This window comes from Durio zibethinus, chromosome 22 (genome assembly GCF_047325235.1).
Source record: "Durio zibethinus cultivar Kanyao isolate XHJ-2024 chromosome 22, ASM4732523v1, whole genome shotgun sequence".
Lineage (NCBI taxonomy): Eukaryota > Viridiplantae > Streptophyta > Magnoliopsida > Malvales > Malvaceae > Durio > Durio zibethinus.
The window spans coordinates 3,788,484-3,807,803 of NC_143183.1; the positions used below are offsets into that span (position 1 = coordinate 3,788,484).

Below are 19,320 nucleotides of genomic sequence, written 5' to 3' on the forward strand. Positions count from 1 at the left end.
TATTTTCAGCTTTCACTGAATTTCCTTTCACACCTCAAGCGAGTCATCTCAAATTTGCACACTATCTCTGGTCATGAAAAGTGTGGATTTGTTTTATTAGGGAGGTGCACTTACAATTTATTCGGATTCAGTTGAAAAAATTTTGATCTTGATGCGATTATTGTTAAATCGAATTTAAATTCAAGCAATTTTATTTATCAAATAAATTGACTTCGAAAATTTAATGCTCAACTGAAAAGTTGATCAGAGTTCCTAATTTGTAAAAGAGTATAAATATACAATAGTGTAAAATCATGTATCTACAAACTGGAAAAATTGGTTGGTTCTCCAATGAAATGATGTTAGGATAAACTAGTCTTCAGAATTGTCAACTAATAGTATCTTCTCAGCATGAAAAGGACCATTCTCAGTATGTAAAACCTGGCCATTCCATTTCATTTGATCTGTAATGTCCTTCAGTTTCATAACAACATCCACATGATCTCTTATTATGACAGTTCCTTGGGGCCTAAGTATTCGATAAATTTCGAGGAGGATGTCGATAAAATCACACCTGCATTCAAGTGTAGATGATGTAAAGATTAGTTTCCAGAGATCATGCAGTTAGCTCCAGCTTCTTCCTGGCATGTTTTCAAACTTAGAACAAATAGAAATGGATTCAAATTTATCCATGTTTTGCACTTTCTCTTCCAAATCAGTTTTGGAGTTCAAGGCTTTGAGGTAAATCATGCTTTTCTCGTCAAGTATTTAGCAGTCATAACCCAAATCAAGAACATATGCTTCAATTGGGAACTACAATGAGGGTGCACAGAAGTGCAGGCCTAAAATTAATTGCATGAAACTATAGAACATGAAGGTTTTTCAATAATGTTATCTGGTATTGCTTAGGAGAATCAGAAAAAACAGTGTTCCAAAATACTTACTTGTCAATATACATGCTGAATACACCGTAGGCATGTACCAGATCATACGTGCGAGGGTAGGTTGAGAAGGCTTCACACCTGCAAGCAAGCACCATAGAAGCCTTAGTTTGCTCTTTCTTTCTTTTCTTTTCTTTTTTTTTTCAACTACAAAAAGAGTTAAGTATGTATACAAATGCATATATACGGTATGAATTAAGTAAATATACGGCCTTGTACACAAAGATCTGGAAATTATTTAACAATGACTAGAGGACACATGGTGAATCCAAACAATTGCAATTAAATGGTAGCAACATGCAGAGAGAATTAGAAGCACAATTTCAAACCATACAATTAAAAAGTTATGTAATAGGTAATCAAGAAGATTGGTCCTATTCTAATTGCATTCTATGGCATCAGCTACATTTAGGAGTAAGATATTAGTTCTGTAGTGAAATTAGAAAACTATGTCCTGTAACTGATATTGAATCTCAGCAGGCAAAAACATGAGTAACAAAAAGCATACATTGAACGTTGACATGCCACGATTAGAACTTGAACTTTCATTTAAGAGATCTTAAGTTTGAATCTTGGGGAAGGGGGATTTTGAGATATGATAAGGCTAACTCTCATTGTCTACAAAAAATAAATGGAACGAAAAGCATTTTCTGCAACTTACCAATTCATATAAGTTCCAATGAGACCACGTTCGTACACAATACCAAGGGTGTTCATTTTGGCATCAGAAGGAACCACATTCATAACCCAAACTGGATACTTATCCATTGCTGTGGCAAAACCACCCAATCCAGCATTCATATCCATAATATTTCTGTATTTACCATCAGAAAGTGACTTGAGTATGACCCCATAATATGAAACTATTTTTCTCCATAACTGATTATCTTCATTAAATGACTTAATTGTAATGCCTTCTATAGTTCCACTTTTCACTCTGGGAGGACCAGCATTCAATCTTTTAGGCCAATTGTCAAGACCACCTCCAGATATTTCATGAATGTTATTTACATTTGGAAGAGGAGTAATGCATGAGTCCATCGTTACATACCTGTTGTACAATTAGAAAGAACAAATACACAGCAAGATTATCAAGGAAATCTCACTAGAAGAGAAAGATTATACAGCCAAGCAGAGGGACAACAACAAAGTAATCAATATCCAAATATAATTCCTTGACAACTCATTCAGAGACAGTGTAATTGTACAGCATTGGCTGTCAATTAGCAAAGATGAAATGATAGTTCAGTTCACAATTAACATCACTAGTCATAGGTTCCCTCCTTTTTGGAGTTTCATTATCTTTGGATTATTGTGTGTGCGTGTGTGTGTATCAAACTGCACGCTTGACTCTAATAGCACAACTTATTAGGAAGTTCTTGGGCTAGGAATACTGTCCAAGTAGGATGAAGATAACTCACCAACCAGCATCAGGGTCAGGCATAGTGCAAAATTTGGGTGATTTCCAAGTTTTACTCTTTTGGGTGCAGTGCAAATGATTGGTAGGCTTTTGCCACACAGCAATTGGTCCCCTCTCTGCAATCTTTTTCCAGCAGAGTCTCCTAGCAAGATCTTCCAATCTCATTTGCTCATTTTCCAAGTCCTTAGGCTCTCTCTGCCAACCTTTGTAGTTAAACCTCCAATAAATAGGTGGCCCCGAAAGTACCCAGTAGCCACCAGGGCGCAGAACCCGGTCAATCTCCAGAAGATAAAGTCCACCTGATCGATTTGATTTTGTATAAGAGAAAAAGGAAAGATAGAAGAATCTTCGAAAGTCATATGTACTACATTGGCTATCAACACTACATACATTGGCACAGCAGAATCTAGAACTCTTGTCGAACAGGATATAACAACAACAACAACAAACTAAGCCTTCTATCTTATAACTCTGGGGTTGGCTTACGAAAGGCCAAAAAAGAGAATCATCTTAGATCATAGTTTTGAATCTTCTTGCGTCACTCATTTCTTCTTACAAGATATAGATTCATAAAAATAAACTATTCGAGTGCTGATCATGTCTTGCATGTCTTTGCACTACCAGTAAGTACCACTTTATGAACTGTACATGTAATTAGAAGTTAGCTGCAAGATGGGAATAAAAGTTTGTGATTAGTGATATGATACTCTAGCTAACTATAAAGATTGTAGAGTTGACTTAGGTACCACATTGTCACCATTGCCCCTACTATAAATCTTCCCATCTTTTATGTATATGATTCTCTCTTTTGTTTCTCCTAGGATTTGAAAATATTTGCTTTCCCCTGCAGACAAAGATTATGCTTACCATATTCAGTCCATGGAACCAGGCATCTGGAGCAGTGAGCCATGTCAAAAGATCTTGACGGGAATGGAAGCCGATAGGTGCTTAGAACACCCAGCATGGCTGGAATTCCTCTTTCTAAGGCAAACTGCACCTGAGCTTCATGTATATCTCTTGGCGCCAATGATAGTGTCAATATATTATAGTCCAACAGAAAGGCTCCAAAGCTAGCAACCTGATGAGAATGGTAACGAATATGATTATTAACCCTATAATTGAATAAGTCATTACATTAAATACCTGCATATTTCCTAGGCTGAGAAATAACAGGGAAATTTTCAAACCATCTTGGAATGGAACCAAATCGATAAAATGTACCTAAATAGGTACCACCATAAACAATTTAAACTTCTACGAAAAAGTCTACTGCATTAAGAAAGATGAAAATTAAACCATTATTAACTTCCTTGATGATCATCATACTGTGAAACCACACAGCTAAATTAAATCAAGCATAAATCAGCAACAAGATGTGCCTAAAGCTTTTACTTTTTTTGGAAATAAGGCATAAAAGGAATATACAAAATTTGCAGAAGAAAATACATGAATGCCCATTTTGCTTCATTCCAGAGCGATTAAGAACTTGAGATTACTAGAGTATCAATCTTATTACCGTGATTTCTTTCAGAATCTAATGAAATGGAAACATTTTTAACTTCATTTAGAAGCAAGACTAATGCAACAAAGAATAGGTAGAAAAACAGAAGGAAACTAAAGTAGGGAGGTAATTGTGAGACTTTCACATTACAGGTACAGCAAAGCATGTCTAGCATTAAAACTGATGATTTGATAGATAGAATTTGAGTCAAAGTGGAGATTGTTGGGAATAATGACTCAAATCCCACAATAGATTTGTCTGAGATTGGTTGGATATTATTTGATGGACAAAAAGACTTGTAGAAAAAAAATTCTAAAAATAAAAGGATTCTTATATGCAAGTTAGTATGCTTATAAATAGGTGAAATCTCTATAGAATTAGGTATAAGAAAAAGATGTAAGAGAGTAGTAGGGTTTTATGGAATAGATACCCCATAGCACTATTGGAGATTTACATCTTATATATGTGTGTGTTTGAATGTTTGTGAGTGGACTAAAAGAGACTGAAAGGGTCTATATAAGTATGAGTGCACATGGATATGTGTTTGTTTGGATTGAAAACTCTATATTTGTAATTCTCTACAACTAATGCATCTTTTTTCTTATTTGTATACGTAGCTCATTTAGGCCTAACCACGTTAAGTTGTTGTCTCTTATAATTGATTGATTAATTGTTAGATTTTACTTTTACTGGTGTACTTGAATTGAGCTTTTTTACCCAACAAATGGTATCAAAGCTGTGATGATCCCTAACAGTAGGGTGGTAGCCTTGACAAGGGCATCACCAGACAAGGTGAGGGAGAATGTCAAGCTTTTGCCAAACCACACCAAGCACTCAAAGGAGCAGGTAGGATGGCAGCTATGATAAGGGCGTCACAAGATTGGTGGGAAGAATATCACACCAAGCACTCTAAAGGAGTAGATAGGGTGCTTCAATCCTACATTGAATAGAAAAGGAATGTCGTTGGGCATATATGCGTTGGTGCTGTATACCCTAATAAATCAGTTTTATGGGAAGAAAGTAATGGACACGTGACACTAGAGCCCTGTTAATATAGTCAATTCCAGTTTAATTCAATTATCAGATAAACAACTAAACTGGCATATTATCAAATGAAGTAGAGCAATGCTATGCTCAACCAATTCCATTCAGTTATCAGATAAATTATATTGAAATAAACAAGTATAGGACACCTAAAATGTTTGTCTTCTTCTTTTCTTTCAGAAGCATTAACATTGAAGAAAAGAAAACTCATACTCATTCTTAAGTTATTAAAACCTTACCTAGTAGAATATCAAACAGCCAAAATATTTTTATTTTAATTCCTTAATTTTCCTGTTTAACTACCAAATCGGATGCAACAAAAGCAACAAATAAAGGAAGAAAGTTTATATTACCCCACATCCAATATCAAGCGCTGTCCTGATCTTCCCAGATTTCAAAGGCAAAACTTTCTTAATCTCCTCAATGTAACCCTTCACTCCCTTTGGAAAAGAAGTCCCACCACCTGGAAAAACCAGCTTATCACCTTCCAATCTAACCCAATTCTGTGATTTCTTATACTGTGCCAGCCCCTTAAAAGGCACATTCTTGAACCAAACAAAGTCCCTACTTTTAGGCCATGGAACTGGCCTTTTATAACCTTTAGGCCTTGGTATCAAGCACCTAACTTTCTCATCACTTTCAGGGCAATGCCTTTCCCTGTGAGAGAATCTTTGAACACTGAACCTTCTTTCTCTATGTGGGTCATGGCAGGGTAAGTAATTGGTGAAATTAGCAGTGCAAAAGCTCAATTTTTTTATGGGTTCTTGAGGGAGAGGGAGTTTGTGGAGTGGCTCAAAGTTAAGATGAGGTGAAAAGTCGTTGTGGGTAGTGATATTTAGCTGTAAACAGTGAGGTGAGTTATGGTTTTGCTCCTGAGGGAGAGAGAAGTTGGAAGTGTTGCTGTAAGAGCCAAGCATGTAAGAAAGTGAGCAGAAAATGGTTATTAGAAGGAACCTTAAAGGTCTTTTGAAAGGGTTTGAGGATGGAGGAAGTGATTGTTGTTGCGGCTGCTGCTGCTGCATTGGTGTTGCCATTTTCGTCAGCTTTGGTAGAGACTGCCGAGAGGCTGGATCTGATATTGTGTGGCAGATTGGCAGTGGTCCAAGAATGATGCTAAAAGAAACAATCAATCAAGTGTCTTTCAGAATTCACTGGCACCATTGGACCATCTAAGCCATAGATATGATCATAGCAGTGGCCTTTGTTCAATATAAATTTCAGAGTTTCCAAGCCCTCACTATCGGCTTGTTTTTTGTACTGACTCTTAGCCTCTAAGCAAGCATTGTGTGGCAGAATTTGATTTGTCTAGGCCCAAATATCACCGTTTAGGATGAGTCAGCTTTGAGCTGGAGACATTATGGGAGAGTAAAATAAATAAAAATAATAAAAATAAAAATTATCAACAAGTGAATTGTTCAATCCGTTGAGATTGTTTTTTGTCGATAAAAAAATTTTAGATTCAAGTTTTGTTAATATTTATTTATTGAAGTCATTTTAAATATATAATTTATAATTATTTATCTTAAATTATCTTGTTTTGACATGAAGTGAAAAGATCTTGAGTTCGAAACAACCACTTGTCCTAACATAAGACAAAGACGTTTTGAGTTCGAATTTTATCGGTGATTATTTGTTGGGATCATCTAGAATATATATTTGATAAACTAAATAATTTATCTATTCCGAATTTTTCCTTACAAAATAAAAATAAAAATTTAACTGTTAAGCAATATTAAGATTTTTTATTTAACAAATTTTATAACACTTTAAGTGGAATTTAAATTTAGATTTTACTTAGTGATATCTTTTAATACAACATATTATTCATGGTATTTTCATAGTAATATTATTTAAATAATATTATAATCAAAGACAATATTTGATATAAAGTGATTATTTCAAAATTTTTGATGATTTATACATAATCATCATGTTTGATAAACACTTTATAATATTAAGTGGTAGTAATCTTATATTATGAAGAGTGATCAAATCATTATGTTAGAAGATGATTTAATTTTTATTTAAAAGGTGAAAAATTTTTTATCATCAAAGTAAAGTGATATATAAAATTAATAATAATTAATATTATTTATTTAATATATAAGTTAAAAAATTAATTTCTCATAAAATTATAATTATTTTATATTATTAATTTTTATATTTTCAAATTAATATTTTTTATAACACGTTTAAAAATAATTTTTATATTTTATATTTTTAATGTTTTATATATAATAAAATGTCTTTGTTTTTTATTATGATTTTAATAGATTAATATTATTTTTTATTTCAATTATTTTTTTACATAATTTATATTACAAAAATAAATTTACTTAATAAATAATCATATTTAATAATTTGTTTATATTTATTATAAAATAAATAAAATTTTACTATGCTTTATGAATTATTATATTTAAACAACTTTAAATCATTAATTTGTATAATTATTTTCATATTTTTAAATAAAATAATTATTAATTATTAATCAAATAAAATTATTTCAAAACATGAATAATAAAATCATCTTAACGATAACCTCACTTCAGTAATTACCAAACAATAAGTGCTAAATGTACTTCCGTCTTTTCTCTTCCCACTTTAACCTTTTTTTTTTCAAAATTTTTTATAAATTAAATTATTTAATTATCTTTTCTAGATAGTAAAAATTTAAAAAAATTACAAAAAATAATTTTATTAAAAATTTTTATTAATTAGATTAATGAAAAAAAAGTTATTATTAAAAAAAATCATAAATTTAAATTTAATAAAAAAGTTAATTTACTATTTTGATTTTTTAATTTAAAATTCATTTTTTAATATTTTTATATTGTTTATTAACATTTTATAATAACTTTAATTAAAATTAATTATTTGCAAAAGTCTTTACATTTATTATCAAGATAGATTTTTCAGTTATCTTATTAGATTTTGACAAAATTATGTAATATTAAATAATATTATTTGTATAACTTTTAAGAGTTGTACATTTATTATCTTTTGTAACATAAAGAGACGAAATATTTGGTTAAGATTTTACTAAAAAAATATTTTTTTAAGATAAAAATAATAAAATTAAAATTTTTATTAATTTTGAATTTTATAATTTTTTAATAATAATTTTTTCATTATATTAATTAATAAAAAAAAATTTTGTAATTTTTTAAGGAAAATGGATTGCTTAAAAATTATATAATTTTTAAGAAATTCTTCTAAAAAGTCATATAATTTAATGGATATAGACATCTAAAGACTTATAAAAAAATAATTAAGTTATTTTATTTAAAAAAATAAAAAAAATTGAAGGAAAAAGAAATGTTAAAAATAAACTTGACTATTCATATCATAATATCATATAAAATATTATATTTTATATAAAAATTATATATTATAATTTATATTGATATGAAAATATAAAATATAATTTTTTTATTTTATTATATTTATTTATAATTTTTTTAAAATTTTAAATTATATTATTTTTGTATCTTTTATTCTTATAATTTTCGTATTCCACTACCGTACTGTGTTTCAAATTGTCTAAAACCAAACGGATACCCATTGCACTTGGCTTGTAAAACAAAGAAGTAAATAAGGTAAAAGTTTTGCTTAACATTTTTGCCAAAACCCCATCCCATCTTAAACCCTCCGCTGATCAGAGCTCCTGAAGATCAGATTGAACAAAAGAACAAGCCAATGAGAAAAAGATTGCTCCATCCTCTTCTTTCTTACTTAAAATCACTCCCTTTTTCCCTTCAAAATCCCCAACTTCCCCGCCAAATCTTCTTCTCCCCACTCCCCCAATTCATTTCCACCTCTTCCCCTGGCAATCTCGATGGCCTAATCGATTCAGACGACCCGTTTCCAATGCAAAACAACCCGCGGGTTGAGCCCGTTTCAGCCCAAGATTTTGCCTTTCTAGGGGCTGATTCAGGGCCTTCTTCACAACAAAACCTTGATGTTGGTAAGTTTTCAAGCGATGCTGTTTTAATTGCAAACGCCATTTTGAGTGGTAATGGAGAGTTTGGGGACAAAACCCCGATTTTTCTTAGGCAATTTAGAGAAAAATTGAATGAAAAGTTGGTTGTTGAAGTTTTGAACTTGGTAAAACTGAAACCTGAATTGGGTGTTAAGTTTTTTATTTGGGCAGGGAGGCAAATTGGGTATAGTCATACTGCCCTTGTGTTTAATTCATTGCTTGATTTATTAGAATCCGGTAATAATGATCGAATTCCGGAGAATTTTTTGTTGGAAATTAGGAATGATGATAAGGAAGTGCTAAAAAAGTTGCTTAATTTATTGATTGGAAAATATTGCAAAAATGGGTTGTGGAATGTGGCATTAGAGGAATTAGGTAGGCTTAAGGATTTCGGCTACAAGCCATCTAGAGCAACTTACTGTGCATTGCTTCAAGTGTTTTTGCAAGCTGATAGATTAGACACTGCTCATTTGGTTCATAGGGAGATGTCGGAAGCAGGGTTCCACATGGATAGTTATACATTAAGATGTTATGCTTATTCCCTTTGTAGAGAGGGGCAATGGAGGGAGGCCCTTACGTTGATTGACGAGGAAGAATTCAAGCCTGATACTGTTGTTTATACAAAAATGATATCTGGGTTGTGTGAAGCTTCGCTTTTTGAAGAAGCTATGGACTTTTTGAATAGAATGCGTGCTAATTCTTGCATTCCTAATGTTGTGACATATAGGGTTTTGCTTTGTGGCTGTTTGAAAAAGAGACAGCTTGGTAGGTGTAAGAGAATTCTTAACATGATGATTACAGAAGGTTGTTATCCAAGTCCTAGCATATTTAATTCTCTTGTTCATGCTTATTGCAAATCAGGAGATTATTCTTATGCCTTTAAATTGCTAAAGAAAATGGTCAAATGTGGATGCCAACCAGGCTATGTGGTTTATAACATATTGATTGGTAGCATTTGTGGCAATGAGGAGTTACCCAGCTCAGGTGTGCTAGAATTGGCTGAGAACACTTATAGCGAAATGCTTGCTGCTGGAGTTGTACTAAATAAGATCAATGTCAGCAATTTTGCCAGGTGTCTATGTGGCGTAGGGAAATTTGAGAAAGCATGTAATATTATCCATGAAATGATGAGTAAAGGTTTTGTACCTGATACTAGTACATACTCCAAAGTGATTGCTTATCTGTGTAATGCCTCTAAAGTAGAAAATGCTTTTCTATTGTTTGAAGAAATGAAAAAGAATGGTGTCGTTCCTGACGTCTATACATACACGATTTTAATTGATAGTTTTTGTAAGGCTGGTCTTTTAGAACAGGCTTGTAATTGGTTTGATGAGATGGTAAAGGGTGGTTGTACCCCTAATGTGGTGACTTACACTGCTCTAATACATGCTTACCTTAAGGCAAAGAAGGTGTCCAAGGCAGATGAACTCTTTGAGATGATGTTGTCTCAAGGTTGCATTCCAAATGTTGTTACATATACAGCTTTGATAGATGGTCATTGTAAAGCTGGACAGATTGAAAAAGCTTGTCAGATTTATGCTAGAATGCGCACTAACGTGGAAATTCCAGATGTAGATTTATATTTTAAAGTGGTTGACAGTGATGCCAAAACACCAAATGTTTTTACATATGGAGCTTTAGTGGATGGTTTATGCAAGGCCCACAAGGTTAAAGAAGCTCGTGACTTATTGGAAGCCATGTCAGCAGTTGGTTGTAAGCCAAACCACATTGTATATGATGCTCTTATAGATGGATTTTGCAAGGTTGGGAAGCTAGATGAGGCACAAGTGGTGTTTTCCAAGATGTCTGAGCAGGGTTATAGTCCAAATATTTATACATACAGTTCATTAATTGACAGGTTGTTTAAAGATAAACGACTGGATCTAGCTTTAAAAGTCGTGTCCAAAATGCTTGAAAATTCTTGCACTCCTAATGTTGTTATTTACACAGAAATGATTGATGGCCTCTGTAAGGCTGGTAAAATAGATGAGGCCTATAAACTTATGTTGATGATGGAAGAAAAGGGGTGCCATCCAAATGTGGTGACTTACACCGCAATGATAGATGGCTTTGGCAAAGCAGGTAAAATTGACAAAAGCCTTGAGCTTTTAGAACAAATGGGTTCCAAGGGTTGTGCTCCAAATTTCATCACATATGGAGTTTTGATAAACCATTGTTGTAATGCTGGCCTATTGGATAAGGCTTATGAGCTTTTGGAAGAGATGAAACAGACTTACTGGCCTAGGCATATGGCAGGCCACCGTAAAGTCATTGAAGGTTTCAACAGAGAGTTCATAACATCTCTTGGGCTCTTAGATGAGATTGGTAAAAGTGAATCTCTGCCAATTATACCTGTTTACAGAGTGCTTATTAATAATTTTATGAAGGCTGGGAGACTAGAGGTGGCTTTACAACTTCATCATGAGATAGCATCATTTTCACCAATTTCTGCATACAACAGTACATATAATGCCCTGATTGTGAGCCTTTCACTTGCTCGTAAGGTTAACAAGGCTTTTGAACTATATGCCGACATGATTAGGATGGGCGGAGTACCAGAGCTAAGTGCATTTATTCACCTTATTAAGGGTCTCATCACAGTCAACAAGTGGGAAGAGGCACTTCAGCTTTCAGATAGCTTCTGTCAGATGGTTTGTTTCTATAACTCCTGTTTCTTTTACTTTAAAAAAGTTGTAGCAGCGAGTACAACTTTTCAGCTACTGAAGTGCTAAGTTCTCATTTTTGTGAGATAATCCTAGACTTAGTTACAGGAATGTTTAAGCAGAAATTGTTCTGGTTTCCAGCTGTTTTCTTTGTTCCAAAACACTTATTATACTAGAAAACCTATCATAATACTTGTTTCTTTGGAGCTTTTCCTCGAAAATTGCTCAAAGGCTGTACTTGAGAACTCTTTTTTGCTAAAGTACTCAAGAACTTAGACATGTACATTTAACGTCTGTGATCTGACAATCTTTCTTTGTTATGCAGTTGTTTTCTTCTTTTTTTCATTGGATCTTTATGGTTTCAAAATCTTCCTTTGAGCAGGATATTCAATGGCTTCAAGAAAAAGAGACATCTGATGCTGCTTAGTGTTTTTTGAACATTTGGTTTTCCAGTTTGCTTGATCTGATCATTGAAAGCTGGTGGTAAAGTTATGCTCAGATGTTGACTTTACTGGTTGAGGATTTGTTTTGCATGCATATGAAAGCAGAAGACAAAGACAACAATGGACTGCTTAACAGAGTAAGCATTCTCAAAATTACCTCAGTCCATTGTTTGAAGTCATTTTGAATTGGAAGCAACTTCTTGCTATTAACTGAATGTGATTCAGAGCATTGCCCCCAAAGCTGAGGTGCACTTCATCAATCATTAGTTGTTTATTTTGTCTGGTTTTATTACCCAGCATTTAGATTTGTTAATATCCTTTTGCTAATCTATACTAAATGATAAAATTTTGCAGCTTTGTTCAAATTGTTTCTTGTTGGCACAAAAGAACTGATTCTGGCTGCAGCACTCTTTGTTGATCACTTCATCATAACAAGGTGCACTATCCTGATTTCTTTACTTGAAAACATTGGTTACCACATTGAGGATCAGGTTTGGATTTAATGTTTCATTCTGCTATGGCACATTCAAATGTTGTCACTTTTGCAAATCTTTTAAACAGTTTCAGAATGGGCAACAATATTTCTTCTCCATATTAAGTTCACTTCAACAAGGCTTTTCCAGCATTTCTTACATGCCGTTTTAAATCTTTCCCTTTGAGGACCTTTTATGGCTTCTTTCTTAAGCTGATGTTCGTTTGAGTTTCTTCACCCACATTTGCTTTATCCCATCGCTATCTTATGCTATTTTTTTCATTAAATTATCTCAGCAATGCATACTTGGGGTGTGTTAAATGACATTTCTAAATGTTTGCTTTCTTTGCAGCCTGAGATCTGCATCTTGGTTATGCGCCAGAATAATTTCTCTTCATGCTTTATTTCAGTATAAGCAACTCCATTGTCTTCTTTTACCGCCTTCATTGCTTGGAATGAATGAATCCTGAGAGAGAAGGATGAATTTTTTTTTTTAGAATGAAAAACGATTATGTCTCGTTCTGTATCGTTTTCTTTAATTTATCTGTTTTTTTTTCGATTTTCATTAATTGTATGTAATTAGAATATTGTTGAGTGTTCCATAAATAATTTTAAAAAATTTCAATCATTTATATGTTAATTATAAATATTAAATTAATATGCACTTTTCTTATATGTTTGTAATATTTTATTTTACGCATATAAATATATATATTAAATTTGTACAAATAAATTAAAAATTTTCTTTGTATTGCTTTTTTATTTAAAATAATTTTTTAATTTTTTTGCTGAAATTTAAAAAATTAATGATTACGTGTAAAATAATTTAACTAATAAAATAATTTGTTTTATATAAATCATAATTTAAAAAAAAATTTTTTGATATCATCTTACAATTAAAGGTGATAATAATTTGAACTGAATTTGATTCGATTTTTTTGGATAATACATAATATTATAAATTTTTAAAATTTAAATTGATTTTTTTAAATTAATTTTTTTAAAATTAAATTAAATTAATTTGATTTAATATATCAATTTTTTAATTTTTTTATTTTTGAATATTATTTTAATAAAATTTGTAGCATATTTACATAAATTTTTATATAAAATAATTATTTTTTTATAAATTTAAAAATAAATAAAAATATATAACATTTTGATTTGAAATTAATATATATTTAATACTTAATTTTAATATGAATCAAATAAAATAAAACCAATCCAAAATAAATGAAATATTACGATTTTAAATTAATTTTAAATTTATAAATTTTTTTCACCGGAAGTCATTCAGATGACACGTGGCAATACAAAAGTACGACGTGGTCATCTTTTATAGATTCAGTATGTTGGACTGTACGAGCCGCCTTCTTTTTATCATTTCTCCATTTTTATTCTCTTCTTCAGATTTCTTCGAAAAAATTCCATTTCTTCTTCCCAAGGTACCACGCCCTATTCTTATCTTTTTCTTTTGATTTTGATTAATCCTTGGCTTTGATTCCATCACCAAATAAAAATCACTGAGCTTTAAATATTTTTATCTTTCTGATTTCTCCCAATATTTTTTTTAATTAATTTAGGGTTTTTGCAGTCGGATGTTTACTTTTTAGGGGTTTTTAAAATTATAGATAGTTCAATTGACTTTCGGAGTGATATTTTCTTACAAAATTTCATATAAATTTGTATAATTAAATATTTGAGACAGTCCAATTGAGAAAACAAAAGATGAAATTGAAATATATTTAAATGTGAATTTGAAGTTTCGAAATTTTAATTGTGTAGAACAGATGGAAAGATCTGAATGTCTGTCATCTCTTACATACAAAGGCTCAATTCCTGAAGCAATTCTCGAAGCTAAAACCCAGAAGAAACTTTTCGTTGTCTACATTTCAGGTCATTTTTTTCTTTATTTGATCCCTTTTTGCTTCTTTTTTTTTTCTTTTACTTATTGTTATATGTTTGCTTTAGGTACTGTCATCCATAAATGTTAATAATTTTGATGCTTGTTGAAATTTCAGGTGAAGATGATGAGTCAAAAAACCTGGAGGACTCAACGTGGACTGACGTAAAAGTATTTCTTTTCCTTGATTTTAAGTTTATTTTTTTGGCCTAAAATTAATTGGTTTCTTATATTTTTGCACTATATCTTAACATGGTTGATTCAGGTGAAAGAGTCATTGTCAAAGTATTGCATTCTAGTGCATATCCGAGGAGGAAGTAATGATGCCTCAAATTTTTCTGCTATATGTATCCTGAGTACAAATTATTTTATTCTCTTATGGTTACCCTAAAAGCTACATTTTAGGAGTTTGGCTGATGCTAAGGGGATTTCTGTGATAATTTTGCACCAAGCTGTGACAAGTACTGGCTTTGAACTGATCTTTTTACTCATCCTTATATGCATTTATAAAGAGTGTTTGAAGTTACTAGCTGCCTCAAATCTTTTATTAATTGCTGAATTAGCTAATTTTCCTTGTGATGAACTGTTTGTATTAGTGGTGGACATAGCTAAGGCTTATTGCAGAATTTATTGCAAAGAATTAAAGTATATGTTCTTGGATCTTTGGATCACCAATATATGAGTAGAAGAATTTAAGCTGTGCTCAACCTTTTTATTCTCTTGTTTGAATGCATATTACCCCATGGATACTCCATGATTACTATTTTTGGTTTTTTGTTGTATATCCTAGACGTCTAGTTATCCTTCTTCATATGATGAGTCATGAGTCTGTTGATGATTATAAAATCCTACTTAATCTAATTGTCAACTAATGCCTAATAGAAATGTGGAATAATTCTGATAGTTGTGATGTTGGCTCTCTTATACTATGCTTGGAAGGAAAGAACAGTTGGAAGATGGAAATGGGGGGTGGGGAAAGGGAAAGAAATTTTTTTTTTATCTTTCCATATATTTTTTTGGAACCATCTTCCAAACACAATATTTTTTGTCTTTCCTTTAATTTCTCTACTTTTCGAAACTTCATATCATTGCCCTTTTCCATAGCATGTCCTACTAATACAGCACATTCACCTCTTCTCCAAAAATAAGGGGCACCATGATGCCTCTTTCCTTTGTATATAGAATCTGTAGCCTTTTTTTATGAGGTTGAGTTCTCATGTCTACCATTTCGATGGTCACTTATAATGTGCATGCTAAATGACACTTGTTTGAGTTGATATTTGTTGGCTATTATAACTATCTGTTAGTGATTTTAATGAGAGAACAAATCCTTGCATCAACATGAAAAAGATCCACAGAAATCTGTTCCATGCATAACAGCAATTGGATATAATGGTGTGCAAGTTTGGCAAAGTGGTATTAGAACTTTCTTCTTATGTAAATCCTTTTTTCTTTTTCTTTTTCAATCAAGCATGGAAAAATATTCTAAGTCAGATTGTTTTCTTTTGGTGAAACTCTTCCAGAAGGGTTTGTCAGTGCTGAAGTTCTAGCATCCAGTTTAGAGAAGGCATTATTGAGTCTTCATTTCCAGGTATGCTAGAGATGGTCGAATTTAGGACCAATACTCATTTATAAAATTCAGCTTATGATTTTTGGATCTCTTAAAATGCTTAATTTTTGGTCATAATTGCAGGAAACAACGGCAACAGTCCTTAGTGCTGCACTTGCTTCAAAGAAATATGAATCGTCTAGTTCTGGGGCTTCTACTGTTAGCCACTTTGATCAAGGAAATTGTTCAAATTCCTCTGTTCCATCAACCACAATGGACGAGGTTGTCCAGTCGTTGGAGTTTGGGGGTATAGAGGAAAATGGTGATAATGAAAACACTGTTAAGGTAAATTTAAATTCTCTTGAATTTTTTTTCTTTGACCATAGGAATTTGGAGGGGATGGAGGGCGCTTGGACTTTATCCCAGGCTGTTCTTCCAAATCAAGGGGCCTGTTACCACCTGGTCAAAAGGAAGTACTTTGGAAGTTTAAAAACTTTGTTTGATATTCGATTTTTTTTTTCCAACATGGCAGGAGAGAAATCCTGAATTGGTTGACAAGAGTAGTTCAGAATCATTTAACAATGACAACTCAGCTAATGTTGTGGATGAACAATGTGATGTATCCAATGAAGCAACCAGGACAGTTGTTAGTTCTGTTTCTTTACATCCAGCAGTTCCTGTATCTGAGAATACATCCTCACGTCCTGAAGATGATTGTATCATCCCAGTAAAGGGCATCGATGATCGGTCAAGTTTTCCCAGTGGAAGTTCACCAGTGCGTACTGCAGTAGCAGAGAAAGCCATGCAACGTGAAAAGGATAAAGTATTAGATGACAAGCAAGATGGTGCATCAGAAAGTACTGCAACCGCAAATATACCAACTGATGTTCATTTAAATATCCGATTACCTGATAATAGTAGCCTACAAGAGAAGTTTCCTGTGGCATACACTCTGAGAAGGATTAAAGACTATGTGGATAGAAACCAATCAACTGGGATGGGCTCTTATGATCTTGCCATTCCTTATCCTCGCAAGGTATTTGGTGATCAAGGTATGACTATGTGCTTGCATCATACTTCTCTAAAATCAATGTGGCTTGTTCAGCTTTTGCTTTGTTTATGAGGTTGCGTTACCTTAGCTGAACTTTGCCCATCCTCAAACTGATGTTTAGAAACATATCGCACATTGTTGTTATGCATTGTAATTCCTTAGATCATGTGTTCCATTTCTATTTGTTGATGTTTCACAATACGTTGCTTTTAAAAGAGGTTGAACAGGGCTCGTCCTTATCTCTCTCTCTCTCTCTCTCTCTCTCTCTCTCTCTCTATATATATATATATATATATATAGCAATTTCTGACTATTAAATTTTTATCATACAAAATATTATGTTTTGGATTTGTCAGTCATTGAATATATCTGGTCAGATAATTGGATGCTGGATGCTACTGAGGTGCTTTATTACTGATTGAATGTCATTTTTCTTGGTACTTGAAGGTCATTCTTTTAGTACTATAGTGGATGATACCGTTCTATTTTTTCTAAATGTGAATACTTGTCGTGACCTCATTTTAGCATTTACTTATGGATGGCAATGGAGATGCTTTAGACTTGGCTGAAGCATTCATAAAGTTTAATATTTGACTGCGTTTGCATCTGAGTGTTCCCTGTCTTTGAAATATGCTTGTAAAAGTGCTCTATGTTGATAAGGGAGCGTTACTTTTGAAATGTCTGCCATTCACCAACATTTCTTTCCTCTTGCCTGCAGATTTGAGTAAATCTTTATTGGACTTGGGTCTGCTTAACAGACAAGCATTGATAGTGGTTCCACATCAGAGATCCACTGGTTTCCAAGGGCAAAGATCCCTTGCAGACCAAAGAAATTCTCCACCTACTGAAGATTCTGCAGGAAGCAATGGGGGATATTTTGCATACATCAAAAGCTTTTTGTCTTACGTAAATCCTTTTTCTTATCTTGGTGGCAGTACCAGCTCATCAACTACTGCACAGGAATCTCAAAGTGGCATCTGGGAATATGGTGAGTCTGTGTGCTATTGATGTTATTTCTTTATTCTGGTGGGCCTAAGACCTTGAGCTAAAATTTTTATTCTATGGTCCCATTTATATCTTCCAAACTTATTGGCCAAAGCAAAACTTATTTAAAAATTATTCATGCGTGTATAGAGAGAGACTTTTTTCGGGAGTAATTGCATTTGTCACAAATTGATAATGATCTCTTATGAAATTCAAAGCAGTCAAAGTGAATCTAGTAACATTTGTATTTGTAAGGAAATTGTTGTATAGGGATTAGAGTGAATTCTGGTACCATACTTATCCGTTTTGCTTTTTATATGTGGAAGAAAGGTGTTATGTTGAAATCTGTTAAATCAAGTAGGAGCCTACTGGAAAATTGCCTTGACAAAGTTTTTCTCTTTCATTTTGGCTTGCTTGCAATTATAGGTCCAAATCCTACACTGCAAAATAACTTGGCTGGAAGAAATAGGACGCATTCACCCAACTTGCCGAACAGAAGCACATCAACTGCCAGGGATGACAGCAGGAACCGGCGACCCACGACCACCCAATATGGCAGCAATATTCATACGCTAAAACACGATGAAGATGATGGTAGATTCAACGATAGAAATCCCTTCTGGAATGGAAATTCTACACAGTATGGTGGTAATAGCGATAGCAAATAATCCGGGTCAACTAGGTTATTTAAGTTTTTGCTCCGGCATATTTAAATCAAAAGCATGATTCTTGCTCTTATCACATGTTATCTCCGACGTTTAGGAACAGAATTGACTGTTTATGAATAGCGTCAAATTCCTGGCTTGTGCATCGCATTGCAATCGGATATCTAGTTTTCTACTTATACAGAGGGTACATCGAACAATATGAAAATTGCATGTTCACGTGTTAAATAAAAAACATAATTTTTGGTTTTTATAAAATTTATATATGATTTTTGTTAAAATTTTAAATCATATTATATATTTTAAAGCAATATTGGATATGCATGGACTTTTATCTAATCTCAAGCGATATCCGCTTAGACAATTGAAAGAGGGATTTTTATATGCTTTGTACTTCAGTTTGATAAATTGGATTTTAAGATACTATATATTTCTTTTGTTAAAGACAGAAAAATATTTGTTAAAATGATCCTAATTTTCGTAAGTATTTAAATTTTATATGTATTAATTTTCTTAAGATATCAAATGAGCCTGAAGCCCCTTGTTTTTTTGTTACAGAAGAATACATCAATCGTTAATATAATTTTTTGAACAAGGCTAGACATAAACAAAAAAGTTGAGTTAAATTCTCAAAAATAGATTTTAACCTTAAATACATACAAATTTCATCAAATCAAGTACTTCAATTATTTGCATTAAAAAAACCATAACATTATTTTTTTT

At 32.5% G+C, this 19,320-nt stretch overlaps 3 protein-coding genes across 6 annotated transcripts; 2 read left to right on the forward strand and 1 right to left on the reverse strand.

Annotated features, from left to right (window-relative positions):
* Positions 1-168: 168 nt before the first annotated feature.
* LOC111307779 (S-adenosyl-L-methionine-dependent methyltransferases superfamily protein) lies at positions 169-6,109 on the reverse strand. The gene is made up of 6 exons (XM_022905992.2): positions 5,239-6,109; positions 3,208-3,418; positions 2,342-2,639; positions 1,582-1,971; positions 924-1,001; positions 169-553 (listed from the first exon to the last, which is right to left on the reverse strand). The coding sequence occupies exons 1-6, from the start codon at positions 5,917-5,919 to the stop codon at positions 352-354; spliced, it is 1,860 nt and encodes a 619-aa protein (XP_022761727.2). The 5' UTR covers positions 5,920-6,109; the 3' UTR covers positions 169-351.
* Positions 6,110-8,464: 2,355 nt separating this feature from the next.
* LOC111307782 (Tetratricopeptide repeat (TPR)-like superfamily protein) lies at positions 8,465-13,103 on the forward strand. Its single transcript, XM_022905998.2, has 4 exons — positions 8,465-11,518; positions 11,913-12,219; positions 12,328-12,409; positions 12,798-13,103. The coding sequence occupies exons 1-2, from the start codon at positions 8,585-8,587 to the stop codon at positions 11,955-11,957; spliced, it is 2,979 nt and encodes a 992-aa protein (XP_022761733.2). The 5' UTR covers positions 8,465-8,584; the 3' UTR covers positions 11,958-12,219; positions 12,328-12,409; positions 12,798-13,103.
* Positions 13,104-13,813: 710 nt separating this feature from the next.
* On the forward strand, positions 13,814-18,776 carry LOC111307784 (Ubiquitin-like superfamily protein). 4 transcript variants are annotated; one of them, XM_022906001.2, is made up of 10 exons: positions 13,814-13,890; positions 14,231-14,341; positions 14,467-14,519; positions 14,614-14,695; positions 15,699-15,764; positions 15,872-15,939; positions 16,042-16,242; positions 16,430-16,949; positions 17,667-17,936; positions 18,359-18,776. In XM_022906001.2, the coding sequence occupies exons 2-10, from the start codon at positions 14,236-14,238 to the stop codon at positions 18,598-18,600; spliced, it is 1,608 nt and encodes a 535-aa protein (XP_022761736.2). In that variant the 5' UTR covers positions 13,814-13,890; positions 14,231-14,235; the 3' UTR covers positions 18,601-18,776. The 4 variants fall into 4 exon arrangements, with proteins under 4 accessions (XP_022761736.2, XP_089607853.1, XP_022761734.2 ...); XM_089751727.1 differs by having other exon boundaries at positions 14,467-14,513; XM_022905999.2 differs by having other exon boundaries at positions 14,236-14,341.
* Positions 18,777-19,320: the final 544 nt, after the last annotated feature.